Genomic DNA, 16235 nt, shown 5'->3' with positions numbered 1-16235 from the left:
AAATGCATCTTAATACATGAAAGAAGCCAATCTAAAAAGCTATATACTGTATGATTTCAACTACATAACATTCTGGTAAAAGCAAAACTATGTACACAGTAAAAAGATCAGTTGCTAAGGGTTAAAGGAGAGGGAGGGATGAATAAGTAAAACACAGAGGACTTTTTAAGGCAGTGAAATTATTCTGTATAATACTATAATGGTTGAAAATTGTCATTATACATTTGTCAAAACCCATATTATGTACAACACCAAGAATGAACCCTCATGTAAACTATGGACTTCGGGTGATAATAACGTGTCAATGTAGGTTCATCAGTTGTAACAAATGTACCACTCTATTATAGGATATTGACAGTAGGGGAGGCTGTGAATGTGTGGAGGTAGAGGGTATATGGAAAATCTCCGCATTTTCTGCTCTGTTTTCACTGTGAACCTAAAACTGTTCTAAAACATAAAGTCTATTTTTTAGTAAAAGTTTTCTAAGGTCAACACTGGTAATACTGAAAAACAGCATTTTAAAAATCAGTTATAAAATAACTTGTAAGAGTTAAGGACATTCCTCATAATTGTCCAATAATGTTGAAACCCTTCAACCACGAATACATTTAAAACAAAAATGATAGATCACTTTGGCGACACCCAGTAGAATAAGCTTGACTGGCTAAATAAAGTGACCATCTTTTCATCATTTTCAAATGCCTCTCCATCATGACATTATTGGTAGGGAATGCAGCAAGAAAGAGAAGAGGGAAAGAAACTAGTGTGATAAAAAAAAGAAATGCTACAGAAATGGGGTTTATAGATGAAATAAAAGAAAAAAAAGGTCATAGGGAAGATGTGTTAACAAAAGAGAGTGAATCCCAAAAAGGTTGGCACTATTAATGAACACACCATTGACATTTTCCCAATTAATAAATGGTTCCATTAACTTCTTCTAATGAAAGTATGTTTTTCTAAAAAACAAAGAGTCATAAGAAAAAAAAAAAACTAGTCATAGTAACTGAGAAAATACTGTGCAATTTTTTTGTATAAAAATGGTGGTTTAATGAACAATGTTCTGAAACACTTTTCAAAAATTATATATATAATTAGATGTTCTGTAGTTGTCAGGCACTGAGGACACCTGAAAAAAAAAAAAAAAAGGAAAATGCACCATGTTTATTCAGTGTCAGTGAATATGACACTTCAACGATGTAATACTGTTATCTAAAATACTGTTATCTTCGCAGCCTATTTCAGATAACAGTATTACTTCTTTGAGGTATCATACCGAAGACCAATGAAATATCAAAACAACAAGGTGAACGGTGAGCTATTTGGGTAGAGTGGAACATAGAATGGCTGGAGTGTCTACACATGAATTCAGTGCTTTTGACTTTGTGTATGTGTACATCGTAGCAAAAGTAGCAGAAAACTACAAGTTAGGGGTTCCAGTAAATCTGAAAAACATTTGGATAGTGTAACTTAATTCTTGTGGGGGTTACCAGCTTTTTGATAAAGGGTCACCAATAGTCATCATCCAGCCCAATCCCACAACCTATTTTCAATCCTGCCCATTGTCACTCTTCTGAAGAACTGGCACCAACAATTATCCTCTCCTGAGAAACCCTCTCATCTTGAGATTTTTGGCATTACCATTCTTTTCCTACTTTTGCCGAATTCTTGTTAATCCTCTTACTCCTTCAGATTTCCTATGATGTAAAATATGTAACTGTGGGTGTGCCTCAAGACTTGGGGGAAAGAACACTAAATATACATAAGACATTTTCTAATCCTTTTCTGTCACTACACTCATTTCTTCACACAATTTCAGCTATCATTTTTATGGTAATTAATATAAAGCAACATCTGAAGGATCAGATCTCTCAATCAAGGAATATAATCCAGAACTTTATTCCACAAGATATCTTCAAATTAAAATTTTACTGTTATCTTGACAGCATATTTAAAATAAAATTCTTTATTGTAATTTTGCTTCACTTTCATCTTCCATTTGTACTTCTCTTTTCCTGGATAAAGGTTTCATTTCTCCTTTTCCTCTCTTAACCTTTGAATAATGATGATCCAATTTAGCCTCAAACCCTTCCCCTAACGCTTATGTACGATAACTTAAATGTGATCCTGCTAGATGATTTAATATTTGGTTTATATTGTCCTCTCATTGTTTAATGTATATACTATTCCCTTTCTAACTGACCTGCAAACTTTTCATAAGTGTAATATCTTTTGTATCATATATAACTCTCAAAACTATAAGCATTTGTAAAATTCTTAGTTATTGACTGAGGAGCTGAAAAAAAAACACTAATGATAAAAATGATAAAAATCAATTTTCTTTTTCCTGTCATCTGTTGTTACAGAATTATATATGCAAAGCCAATGCATATATCTCAATTTTCTATCAAAATCACTGTGAGTCTTAGATTTACTTGCCTTGTCCTCCAAGTGCAATTCTAAGAAGCGTAGATAGGCCACAGGTGCAAATGCATCAGCTGAATGCATGACTACTTCTGATGAATCCCTGAAATACAAGAATTTTATAATACATTTATCTGCTACAAAAATTGTGACAAATCACTCCTCCTACTGACTAGAAGAGACTGAACATTCTTGTTATATATTTATTTCCATTAGTATACAACATGTAGTGATTAATAAATATTTTTAATAATCCAGTATTTCATTGGGAAAAGGTTCAAGTATACTAAGCTTTTAAGAAAAAACAATGAGGCTTTCTATCTTCATAAGAACATAAGAGTTCAACTTTCAGGTTCACTCAAAGCTCTCTGAACAATTTTAAGACTTAAATTCCTGTTCAATTTCATTTTCACATATTTGCTTGGCATAGGCTAAGCATTAAACATTAGTGCTTTATCTTCATTATTCTTTTATTTTCAAGAGGTAATTCATTCAATGTTTCACACAAAGTCTCAATTATCCTTCACAACAGCAGTACTGGTGATGGTTTTAAGCTCTAGATGAACTCTTCACACTGCAGTATCATTGCTATTAAAATTGATTGTCTGACATAGTAATTACCACATTCAGGTAAAATGGTATGAACTGCATGCTGGCACCATATGGATACATGCAAATTAACTTGATTTTTATCAAAGATACCCTGTAAAGCACATATGAATAACTAAGATTATGTGTAAAGTTCTAATAACTAATTATTTTTTATTATTTATTAAGAGAGTAATAATGTTTTGAATTTCAACTGAAAATTTAAAAATAGAAATTCCTCATATCACTGTAATGCCTTGGGAAGTACTTCCATTGTTTATATTAATAGTTAGCATTTTGATCATTATAGTACAGCAAAATAAATCCTGACATTGACTTTTTGTTGCTAATGTAAAAATATTTTTGAATCGACTTGTATCATGTAAAGTTACTTGGTGGCAATAGAAGAAATCTCAAAATATTTGGCTCCAAATTATTAAACTTTCATAAGCAAAATGTTTACTTTCCACTTGAAAGATCAAGAAAAAAGTACGTTTGATGATAAGAAACCCCAATTATCATTCATGAACCTTTAGTATCAAATACGTATCTTTCTAATGCTTAGAAAAAATAACATTAAAAAGACTTCCATGACATTAAAAGGAAAGCAACTTATAACAGACATAGAATCATTAAAGATTCAGCATCCTGATGGAAACATATAATTTGCCTTCACAGTCTACATCAACCAAAGATGCCTCCAGGTATGATGAGGAGGAGTAGCAGAAAGAGAAAGTACAGATGAGGCCCTCCTGCTTGCTACTACCTGCCTCTCTGGCTTGACCCCAACTTGGTTTGTTAGCCCTATTCTTACCATTTTTCCATTTCCTCCACAGTTGCCTGCTCTGGTCCTATCTTGGCTCTTGAATCAAACCTCAATTCCTATTATACAATCTTACTCTTAAATTAAATGTCAATATATCTGTTCCAGACCTTAGCCTTGGACATTGACCCTGAGCCTTAACTATGTCTAATTCAGGCAGCTTGGTTTTGATATTCTCAACAATGGGGTGTGCCAAAACTATAATTAATCTGAACTAATACTATCTCAGTAGAAAGGGTTTTAGGTCCTCCCTTCTCACGTCAGTTATCCCCACTAGAAACAGAGGGATGACAGCAAATAGCTTAAATGATCTGAAGCAGGATTATTATCTAGAGAGAATATATGACATTCTGAGCACTAAATGAAGAAGACTGTGGTTTTTATAAATTCTATTAAATTCATAATCTCTAATTGACTAACATCATTTCATTCACTTATACAAAGCAAGAGTCAACCAGGAGAGACTAGATTTCAAATGAACAGCTTTTAGTTTCAAGCAGAATAATACCACTCACTATTGCTCTTCTCTCTCATATAGTATCACAATGATACTCAATTTTCAAGGAACTGTGGTCTCTGCTTCATGGATTTCTCTGAATCCTGAAAGCAGAATCTGTCAGAATATCCTCAGATTAATCCAGAAAACTAAGACAATTGTGCCACAGCAAAAATGCTTCCCAGCTGGCTGTCCTCCTTTCCTTTCTCCATTAGTCAGTGCAGCAGTTACCACCTGTCACATAGCTAGGTCTTTTCCACAGCGGAGAGCAGGCCCATGTTCTCTTTCATTACTACACTAGGCTCACCCCTACTTAACAACATTAAATGGGCAGCTGGGTTTGACTTGGGCCTCTCTTCCTTGATACCAGCCTCCTGAGGTGTAGGGTCGGGCCCTACCTCTCACCTCAAAAACAAAAAAAATGGTATTCCCTCTTGAGACTCAGCCATGGTCTTTGTCCCCACTTCTCCTCTCAAAGGACAACTATGCTAGGCTGGGACTGAACCACTGTTTACCTCTCTTGCTCAAACATATGGTTTCTGTATTCACTAAAAGGCATACAGATATCCCCGAAGGACTCACACGTATCCTCAGACATCTCAAATGTTATTTCCATGAAGCCTTCCCTGACATCCTTAGACAGTGCTAGTTTTTTCCTTTATGTGCTTTAGTATCCCATTTATAGCCCTTTCATAACATATCCACTACATTATAATTATGTGTTTGTGTGCCTTTCTTCTGAGAGAGGAACCAGTTTTGTTCATCTTTGTCTGCCTGTCCCTGTTCTACCCCACCTGGAGCTCTGTATAAAGTACACTGTCTAATATTCATTAGATATTTGTTGAATAAATGAATGTACAGTTAAACTTTGTTAACTATCCTCACAGTTGCACACTAATTAGTGAAACTATCAGAAACTCACGATGATTTTTCAATTACCTATCTTCATGTGAATATAGTCATGTACCACATAATGCTATTTTTGGTTAAAGGCCGACTGGTATTACGGTGGTGCCATAAGATTATAATGGAGCTGAAAAATTCCTATCACCTAGTGACATCATAGCTGTCATAATGTTGTAGTACAATTTTATTTTTAAAAGGAATTTAGTGTAGCCTAAGCGTACAGTGCTTTTAAAGTCTACAGTAGTGTACAGTAATGTCCTAGGTCTTCAGAGTCACTCACCACTCACTCACTGACTTACCCAGAGCAACTTCCAGTCCTGTAAGCTCCATTCATGTTAAGTGACCTATACAGGTGTACCATTTAAAAATGTTTTTATATGATATTTTTACTATACCTTTTCTATGTTTAGATACATTTAAATATACAAATATTTACCACTGTATTACAGTTATTCAGTCTCCAGTACAGTAATATAGTGTCCAGTTTTGTAGTCTAGGAGCATATAGCCTAGGTGTGTAGTAGGCTATAACATCTATATTTGTGTAAGTACACTCTGGTGCTTGCAAAATGACAAAATTGCCTAACAATGCATTTATCAGAATGTTTCCACATTAAGTGTCTCATGACGGTACACACTTTCTCATACATGCATATTGCATATATAAACATATTCATGTATGCACATATATATATATATATATATACCAATAACACTATATGAATCTCTACCATAATAAAAATAAAGATTAGTAGGACTGAAAATTTAAATATAAGGAAAATAGTTCATAAATGTAAATAAATTCTCAGATGATACAGAATCAGTGTAAGAAGGCAAATAAGATAAAGTACTTGCTTTATCCTCATTTCGAAACACTGCATTACTGTGTTCTGTACTGAGTTATGCCTTGAGGGGCAGAAAATACGAGTAGATGGAGATGAAAATGAGGATAAAGTGTTTTAACCATAGGATTTGGTTCTTCCTTTCTTCTTTTTTCATTCTTATTCTTCCATCCATCCATCCTTCCTTCCTTCCATCCATCCATCCATCCATCCATCCATCCATCATCTATCTATCCCATTTATGTGGCAACTCTGCAGCAGTAAAACAGTGATATTGATGAATAAAACAGAACTATAGAATTGTCTCAAATACTGACATTAAAAACATATACACGAACAGAGAGAAGAAAATGATTACTTTCATTAACACAACGTTAAGACTTCAGTTATTAATATACATAAACTAAGTAAACTATTAATATACATAAACTAAGTAATAAGAGAGCAGGTTTCTAATTTGAGGACCTACAATTATCCTTTTCTCTTAAAAGTTAGGCTATAATTCTTCTCAGGAGGGCTTCTCAAAGAAACAGCTCATTTTCTCATCTCAAAATTTGTATCTAGAGGTGAATGACTTCATATATTAATGGACACAAAAAGTGAATTGTAAACTGTTCTAGGTAAAAATATAAAAAATTATTTCCAGACAAAGGCTGTTATACTAGTCTTTCCTAAAAACATTTTAAAATGTTAATTGGAATTTGGGCAAAAAGTATCTCATAATAAACTTCAATTTATTTATCATTTTTTATTACTGTTATTCACTTTATATATATATATATTTTTAGAGACAGGATCTTGCAATGTTGCCCAGGTTGGAGTTCTGTGGTGCAATTATAGATGACTGCAGCCTCAAACTCCTGGCCTCAAGTGATCTTCTTGCCCTGCCCAAAGGGTTGTGATTACAAGCGTGAGCCACTGAACCTGGCATAATAAACTTATAGAACCAAACTGATGTCTCTAAATTACTTCACTATAGAAAACAGTTTCAATCGTGGAATCTACAAAGAACTTAAACAAATTCACAAGAAAAAAATAACCCCATCAAAAAGTGGGCAAAGGATATAAACAGACACTTCTCAAAAGAAGACATTTATGCAGTCAACAGACGTATGAAAAAATGCTCATCATCACTGGTGAGAAATGCCAATCAAAACCACAATGAGATACCATCTCACGCCAGTTAGATTGGCGATCATTGAAAAGTTGGGAAACAACAGATGCTGGAGAGGATGTGGAGAAATAGGAACATTTTTACACTGTTGGTGGGAGTATAAATTAGTCCAACCACTGTGGAAGACAGTGTGGCGATTCCTCAAGGATCTAGAACTAGAAATATGATTTGACCCAGCAATCTCATTACTAGGTATATATCCAAACGATTATAAATCATTCTACTATAAAGACACATGCACACCTATGTTTACTACGGCACTATTCACAATAGCAAAGACTTGGAACCAACCCAAATGTCCATGAACAACAGACTGGATAAAGAAAATGTGGCACATATACACCACGGAATACCATGCAGTCAGAAAGAAGGATGAGTTTATGTCCTTTCAGGGACGTGGATGAAGCTGGAAGCCATCATTCTCAGCAAACTATCACAAAAACAGAAAACCAAATGCTGCATGTTCTCACTCATAAGTGGGAGTTGAACAATGAGAACACATGGACACAGGGAGGGGAACATCACACACGGGCGCCTGTCGGGGGTGGGAGGCTAGGGGAGGGACAGCATTAGGAGAAATACCTAATGTAGGTGATGGGTTGATGGTTGCAGCAAACCACCACAGCATGTGTATACCTATGTAACAAACCTGCACGTTCTGCACATGTACCCCAGAACTTAAAAGTATAATTTAAAAACAAACAAACAAAACCCTGAGGTGTTGGTACAACTGCATTCGCTCTTGGGACTTTAAAGGAGAATCTGTTCCTTGCTTTTTCTAGCTTTTAGAAGCTTCCCACATTTCTTGGCTCATGGCTCCACGTCACTCTAGTCTACTTTTGTTGTTACATCCCCTTTTCTGACTCGGACCCTCCTGCCTCTTTCTTCTAAGGATCCTCATGATCACATTGGCCCACCTGGCCCCTCCCCACCAAAAAAAGATATCTAACTATAATCAAATAAATTTGCATGCAAAAATTTATTTTTTCTCACCTTAGAGGTAGCCGTCTTTTTTTTTTATAAAAAATAAAATGTCATTTGAATCAGACGTTTGAAATGGGATTTCTAATAAATGATTAGTTGCATGCTAATTGTGGCAGATCACTATTACATCAAATGTAACAGAAGTTATTAAATTTGTCCCCAAAATGAATTCTAAATGATTGGATCCAAAATTATTAATACTCAATTGTTAAAACACAGTTATAGGAACCAAGCTCATCTTTTAATTGTATTATATGGAAGATTATATCTAAATAATATAACTTTCATTTACATACAGTTTTAGAATGCACAAAACACGTTCACTCACATCTTTGCATTTATTGTGTATCAGGTAGGTATGCTTAGGACATTTCAATTTTAAAGAGGAGGGCAGATTTTGTTTACATTAAGTGATATTGTTTTTCTGCCAATTGAGGATATTTCCCAGCCTATAACTTCAAGTTATAACCTAAGAAAGGAATATATGTAAGTATGTGAAACAGCATATATACACAAAAATAAACAACAACAAAATTACAAATTAGTCCAACAATATTTAGCATATAGCCTAATGTATGCTCTGACAAGTATGGGAACAAGCACTGGAGGCAATGGCAGCCAAAGCATATAAAAATGAAAGGATTTAGCAAAGTGGTAAGAAATGAGAAGGCAATCTAGAGAAAAGGTATCACAAAAGAAAAGTATGAAGCTGAAGTGAGGCATAGCTTATGAAGAAAAAAATAAGCAAAGAATATGCGTAAGTATCAGAATGAGATTGGTGATTAACTCACAAATGAGTAAGAATGAAAAGACAGGGTCTCCTTTGTGTTTACAAGGTACACACCTGCAGGGTAGCACCTATCACTTATTGTTGATTTGCCTGTCCATCTCCTGGGTTACAGGAAGAATTCCTACAGAGCAAGGCAGCAACTTGCGGAGTTCTACTCACGCTTTGCAGTGAACAGCTCATTTTAGCACTAGAGGGTTCTAACCATCTTCCCTGATAACTTCTCTTTAATAGCATGAGTAATTCCCTTCATGCCACTGTTTTCTATCAGGCTTCGGTTTCCTTGTCCACAAAATGAGGAGGTTGAAAAGGATTCCTATTCTAGGTCTAAAGTACTATGATAAACAGATCTTCTGGTTGTGTAGAGTAAAGCAGTACATGTCTTGTAATTCCACGTTGCCCAGAAAGACTTCCAGGTGCTCTGGGGCCTCAATTTGTCTGGTAAATGGAGAAAGTATTATTCTTTGGCATGTTTTCCTCTTATTGCTGTGCTTTTTTGTTTCTAATTTGGTTAGTCCCATATTAATAATATATCCCAAATTTTCAACTATAATTTCACCCTAGCATGCAAATGTTTTTCTTGAATAATATAACAGTATTATTTCATAGAAGTAATAACTTATCAATAGTTGATTCATTAATTGTTTTGTGATCATCATGGGCAAAAAAAATACGTACTCTCCCATGAATAAACTTATGACTTATCTTTTACCACCTTGTATCATAATTACACACAGATGTCTTTTTCCACCCCTTTGAAGGCAGAAACTATTTCAACATCAGTGGCGCCCAGGAAAACACTGTGGAGGTAATAGGTACTTGATGAGTATTTGTCAAATAAATAATGACTATGGTGATTATTAATGAAAAGAAATTAGAATAATATGAAAGAAGCAAGAGTGCATGAATACTGCATATGGTAATGAAAATGTCTTGTCATATTATACAAAATAAATGCATTTTTTAAGAAAATCCACCTAGAGTTGTTGTCTTAATTTTCTTAGATCACGCCTTCCGTCATTATTAATATGTACAAAGAGGTGAAGTCTTAGTGTTAGAAATATTGAAGCCTTCCATTCAATCAAGCCTAACTCTGACAATCTTTTCCACGATGCATACAGGCTTAAGAAAAGCAGATAAAGTGTTCTCTTAGCATATAAAAAGAGCAACATAAATTAGAGCATGGATAATAAGGTAACAAACTGAAGAAAGTTTCTGTTTTTCACTACACTAATTTTAACAATTTATGGCAAAGAAATCATACTACTCACCATCAACTAAATTCATTTAAAAACAAAGTTTATTTGTAAAAATAACCCCAAATAACTGAAGAGAAACGTTTAGCATTACCATTCTAAGTTGTTAAAGCCAAGAAAAAGAAAAAAGAGGATGGAGTTAATGGAACCCACAGGCTACTGATGTGGCAGTTTATCAAATGTAGCTGTAATGAAAGATAAATAATACAGGCAATTCACACTTCATGAAAGGATAAAAGTGTCAGTGTGTAGGTACCAGTTTTACTGCAGGCCATAATCCGCAAGTAAACGAAAGTGCAATGTCTAAAAAGTTTATAGTCTTCTATGAAGGCCTCGTCTTGTCAGGTATTGATTTAGGTATTCAGACGACTTCACTGGTATTAAACAAATTGAGTGTTTGTGAACTTAGAGGACATGTTCTATTTTTCCCAACAAAAGTTGCCTCAAGCTTAATGTTAAGTTGCTTCCATCACTTAAATTTATGGGAAAAAAAAGAAAATGCTGAAATGATATCTTACACAATTATTTTCTTCTTAAATAGAGGGCAATCCAAAGTGAAAGTTTCATACTCTCCACCTTCTCCACAAACATGTACTCCATATTTCTTAGAAAGCTGAAAATAGGGAAACACAAAAAACAAGAAAGAAGTTTGAAATTGGACAGCATAAATGCTATCTTATTTGGTCCTAAAAAATCCATACAAAAAACTTTAATTGCAAAATAGTTTGCAAGGTAAGGAAAACTAATTATATTTCTGCTTAAAACATGTTTAAAGTCATTTCAAAAATGTTATAAGGCATAGGATCTCTAAGAATGCCAAAACTCTTACAAAAAAATAACATAAAGATTATTGCAAATTTGGGGAATGACACTAGCTTTAGATTCAAAGCTAGATTCAGTCACAAAGTAGTAAACAAAAATGTATGCAGCCAAATTGGGCTCCCCCAACTCTTTGCCTTTAAGTGGAAGGAATAAAAACACTGTTTTTCGAGAATTTCTCAAGAATACAGAAAAAGCAATATAAGGCCTTTCTTTAGGCCCATGAACAAAAAGAGTCACATACAGGTTTATTATGCTTGCAGTTGTTATTAGGAAAGTTCCGAGGGCACTGAGAACTAGTAAAATTCCAAAGCTGCAGACAAGCCTTAAGAAGGTCCCACTCCAAGAAAGGTTGAGTAACTTACAAATTTGTCTAATCAAACCTGAAATTAAAACAAACAAAGAAACAAAAACCAAGCAGCAAAACAAAAAAGCCTATGATTTACATTAAATATAAGCCATACTATTTAAATGGTCTTGATATTGAGAGTAAAAAAATCTCCTATCTGTTTGGCATATGTCTGGCATCAGTGCTGGGGAGCACTCTCCTTTCTACTCTGTGCTAATGACCCTTTCTAACAACCTTCCACCAAACGAACCTTCCAGTCGCATCTTAATGACTTATGACCACTCTCTTTATGTGGGGAGTAAACCTTATCGTTTATTAATTAGCATTCTTTCATTAGAAAATGTTTTACTGAAGTTCTACATAATTTCTGTAATCCACCACCAAAGAATAACTAGATTTTTAAACCAAATTTAGTATGGTTATTATCCCATAGAAGTGGTTCTCTTAGTCCCTAGTAAAATAATGTAAGCTGCTATGTTAAACCAAAATATTACCATTATAAAATACTCATATATCCAAGAGGTGACTTATTAAAATCTGGATGTACCCAGTGATATTTTCAATTCACATAAAATATTTCTATCACATTCATTTGTTCAGTCAGTTCTTCGACAAACACTTTTTGAACAATAATTATTAGCCAGGCCTTGCTAGATGATGAAGGTGCAAAAGTAAACAAGATAATGAGACAATCTCCTTGGTCTCTTGAAGCTTACCAAATACACTGTACTCTATATTTTAACATCACACACTAATGATGCAACAGCAACGTTGCTTCTAAAAACGAAAATGCACAATCTCTTCTCTCTTTCTATTACTGATTCACCAGTATTGACACATAGGTTCCAAATCAAGAAATCGGGATAAAGAACCCAGTGGTTTCTATGGCTGAGGAACCAAGAAATAGTATGACTAAATCCTTACAATATCTTTTGTGGCCTCTCTAAACTCCACTAGCTTCAAGCTCTAACAGATATAAGTACTCAGAGAAAAAATCATCTTTGTTGGATTACTTTTAGCCAGCTCGAAGGCCCTTTGATGTCTTGAGAGAACCTCCTCAAGAAGTAAAGCCTATGCCAGCCACTTTCTTTAATGAATCTGCTAAGACACAGCACCTTATTAAAAAGTAGAATCTTTGTAGCACAAAAGCATGATGTATGCATGTGACAGGAAGGTCAGTTTAGGTACGTGAAGCATCCAGATGTGCACATTCCAGAGACTTATTTATGGTGTACAACCTTTCTATTTACCTTTCTAAAAGTTAATGTTACTAATATTCACATTGTTCATAGAAAACAGCAACTTTATTCCTAATCTATCTCAGGTCTGTCTCTGGCTTCGACTCAAAATTTGGATTATTGTATCCTAGCACTTAATCATTCCAAATGCATTTTTTGCCATTCTCTTTGATAAGTTTCTCCATCAGTATCATTGTAATGAAAAATACTAAGTCACTAACAGACTTTTGAAAAGTTTAATTTCTCAATGAATTTTCATGATTCTTTTCATAATTTAAGTACATAAAGTAACAAACTACATTGAAAAATACATAGTTTTCATGCCATCTATTCTTTAAGTTATTGTTATATGGATGTATTTAAAGCTGTGACATTTGATAAGTTCATTAAGAAAAGTATAGAGAGAACTTTAAGGCCGAGGCCAGGAACTAGATGCTAATAGCCTTCAAAGTCATGACAATCAAAAATGTCTGTAGACATTGCCAGGTGTCATTGGTGGAAAAAAAAATCCCAGCTACTCAGGAGGCTGAGGCTGGAGAATCGCTTGAACTTAGGAGGCGGAGGTTGCAGTGAGCTGAGATCACACCATTGCACTCCAGCCTGAGGATCAAGAGTGAAACTCCATCTCAAAAAAATAAAAATAAAAATAAAAAATCACCCCTTATTGAGAACCACTGGCATAGCTGTTACCACCCCTATACCTGCAGGGATGAGCAGAAGGAACAGCTACAAAAGGGATCTAATTAAACTAGAGAGCTTCTGCACAGCAAAAGAAACTATCATCAGAGTGAACAGGCAACCTACAGAATGGGAGAAAATTTTTGCAATCTATCCATCTGACAAAGGTCTAATATCCAGAATCTACAAGGAACTTAAACAAATTCACAAGAAAAAAACAACCCCATCAAAAAGGTGAAGGATATGAACAGACACTCTCAAAAGAAGACATTTATGTGGCCAATAAACATATGAAAAAAAGCTCATCATCATTGGTCATTAGAGAAATGCCAATCAAAACCACAATGAGATACCATCTCATGTCAGTCAGATTGGCGATCATTAAAAAGTCAGGAAACAACAGATGCTGGAGAGGATGTGGAGAATTAGGAATGCTTTTATACTGTTGGTGGGAGTATAAATTAGTTCAACCATTGTGGAAGACAGTGTGGTGATTCCTTAAGGATCTAGAACTAGAAATACCATTTGACCCGGCAATCCCATTACTGGGTATATACCCAAAGGATTGTAAATCATTCTACTATGAAGACACATGCACACGTATGTTTACTGCAGCACGTTCACAATAGCAAAGACTTGGAACCAACCCAAATGCCCATCAATAAGAGACTAGATAAAGAAAATGGGGCACATATATAGCATGGAGTACTATGCAGCCATAAAAAAAGGATGAGTTCATGGCCTTTGCAGGGACATGGATGAAGTTGGAAACCATCACTCTCAGCAAACTAACACAGGAACAGAAAATCAAACACTGCATCTTCTCACTCATAAGTGGGAGGTGAACAATGAGAACACATGGATACAGGGAGGGGAACATCACACACCAGGGCCTGTCGGGGAGTGGGGGTCTAGGGGAGGGACAGCATTAGGAGAAATACCTAATGTAGATAACGGGATGATGGTTGCAGCAAACCACCATGGCATGTGTATACCTATTTAACAAACCTGCACATTCTGCACATGTATCCCAGAACTTAAAGTATAATAATAATTTAAAAAAGGCAATACAATTTCTTTAAAAATTATTTTATAATTTTCATTTGTATAAAAGTATGTTTATTGTTTCACACATATCTAAATTGTGCTGTGTTCTCTTTTAGAGAAGGTGAAAAATTGGGTTGCCATCTAATGTTAGGGTAAGTTTTGAAAACATTTGAACAGATATGGCTAACTTGGGTGATTTCATGGTTTGTAAGAATGCCTTGAAGTCTCAGCATTTTAAAAATGAATTCCAAGTAAATTAAAAAGAAATTCCTTACATGAATCTATTTTTTTCTGGCACACTTATTTATATAGATAAATATTCATATTCATAATACTTCCAATGGAATACTGCTGATTATTGAACTGAATGGCTAAGAGCATCATGATTTCCCTAACACTGTAATAATCACAACTGTTGAATTTCTTATTAAATCAAACTTTTTCTTCTTTTAAATCAGTCTCATTTATCTGTTAGTCATTTTAAAATGGAAAAAAAAAGCCAAACTCATAGTTCTTCACCTCCACCCCCACTAAGAGGAAACAATGAGGTTTACAAAAATCACAATTTCATTTTATAAATGGTATTCTCAACATAGAAGATAATTCATTCATAACACTTATTAAGGATATATTTATTGAATATCTACTACAGGTTTAGTAGTGTTTTAGGTACTAGGGATAAAAACGGGAGCAGCCATGTATCCTGCATAAAATAGCTTATTGTCTTGTACAGACAGAAAGTGAAATGAGCAATTACAATATAGGGTAGTGATTATTTTGGCAGGTGCATGAAATGCTGTGGTAGTATAAAGCAGGGTACCTAACTAAAAGGAACTTAAAAGGCTTCTCAAAGTAAATAAAACTTAAGCTGAGTTCTAAAGGGTTAAGTTAACCCTGATGGAAGGGGGAAGAGAGAAGGCAAGAGAGAATGAACGAATATTCCAGAAGAAACTGCACGTGTTAAATCCCAGAGCACATGATAGGTACTAGAAATTTAAACGAGTTTGGCATAGCTGAGCATAACTGGATGAGTAATAGCAGTGAGACAAGGCTGAAAGGCTAGACAGAGGACAGGTCTTACACGGCTTCATAAGCCATGCTAAGTCATTATCCTAAGGTCAGAGACAACCCTTGGAGAGGTTTTAAGCAAAAAACTGACCTGACTGCATCTGTATTTTAGAAACATCATTTTGGATGAATGATGGAGAATGGGCCCAGATGTAAGTCTAGAAGCAAAAAGAACTGAGCAGTTGCTGGAGGAATCTAAGCAGGAGGTGGAGGTTTCCCAAGCTGGCAAGCAGCAGTGGGGATGGAAAGGAGAGAGTAGATATTTTGAGAGATTTTCTTCGGAGGCTGAAACTATAGGAGAGTAAACGTAGTATCTCTTCCTCCTTCATCACAGCGTTCATGGTTGAGGACTTTAGGACAAAAGATGAATTAGAAGAGAAAAGCAGAAAAGCATACAAATTTATTTAATAAGTTTTATGTGACATGGGAAGACTTCATAATGGAATGAAGATCCAAAGAAACAAGAAATGATCTAATGGTAATAAACTGGGGTGGAACTCAGCAAGGTCAATTTGTTCAGATTTTTTTCTGTATCCCTGTGGGACATTCCTTTCCTCTGGGAGTAGAGAGGATGGCTCCAGAATGAAGGTCTTAAGACTTTAGGGCAAAGTCAAAGGATTCTTTTATGGCCCACTTCAGGGCCATAAAATGAATGGAGGGAGGTCAGAAAGTGACCTTCCTGCTTCTGCTGTTTTCCTGAATGTCAAGGTGGCATATTTTGGGGTAGTGTGTCCTGAATTCCATCAAAATTAACGATTAA

The 16235-nt window shown here is 35.0% G+C and overlaps 1 protein-coding gene across 2 annotated transcripts in view; it reads right to left on the bottom strand.

Annotated features, from left to right (window-relative positions):
• The window catches only part of DPH6 (diphthamine biosynthesis 6), a 344518-nt gene that overhangs the window by 166434 nt on the left and 161849 nt on the right, over positions 1-16235 (bottom strand). The window contains exons 7-9 of one of the 2 annotated variants that reach the window (XM_023230224.3): positions 10795-10889; positions 2437-2524; positions 1023-1126 (exon numbers count right to left, since the gene is read on the bottom strand). In XM_023230224.3, coding sequence (XP_023085992.1) covers positions 1073-1126; positions 2437-2524; positions 10795-10889 — 237 coding nt within the window. In that variant the 3' untranslated portion in view covers positions 1023-1072. Of the gene's footprint in view, positions 1-1022; positions 1127-2436; positions 2525-10794; positions 10890-16235 lie in introns of those variants that run through there. The other variant, XM_023230226.2, reaches the window with a different exon arrangement.

The sequence above is a fragment of the Piliocolobus tephrosceles genome, chromosome 6, assembly GCF_002776525.5.
Source record: "Piliocolobus tephrosceles isolate RC106 chromosome 6, ASM277652v3, whole genome shotgun sequence".
Classification (NCBI taxonomy): Eukaryota; Metazoa; Chordata; class Mammalia; order Primates; family Cercopithecidae; genus Piliocolobus; species Piliocolobus tephrosceles.
The sequence above is the reverse complement of the archived record's forward strand: the minus strand, read 5'-3'. Positions and strand labels throughout refer to the sequence as shown.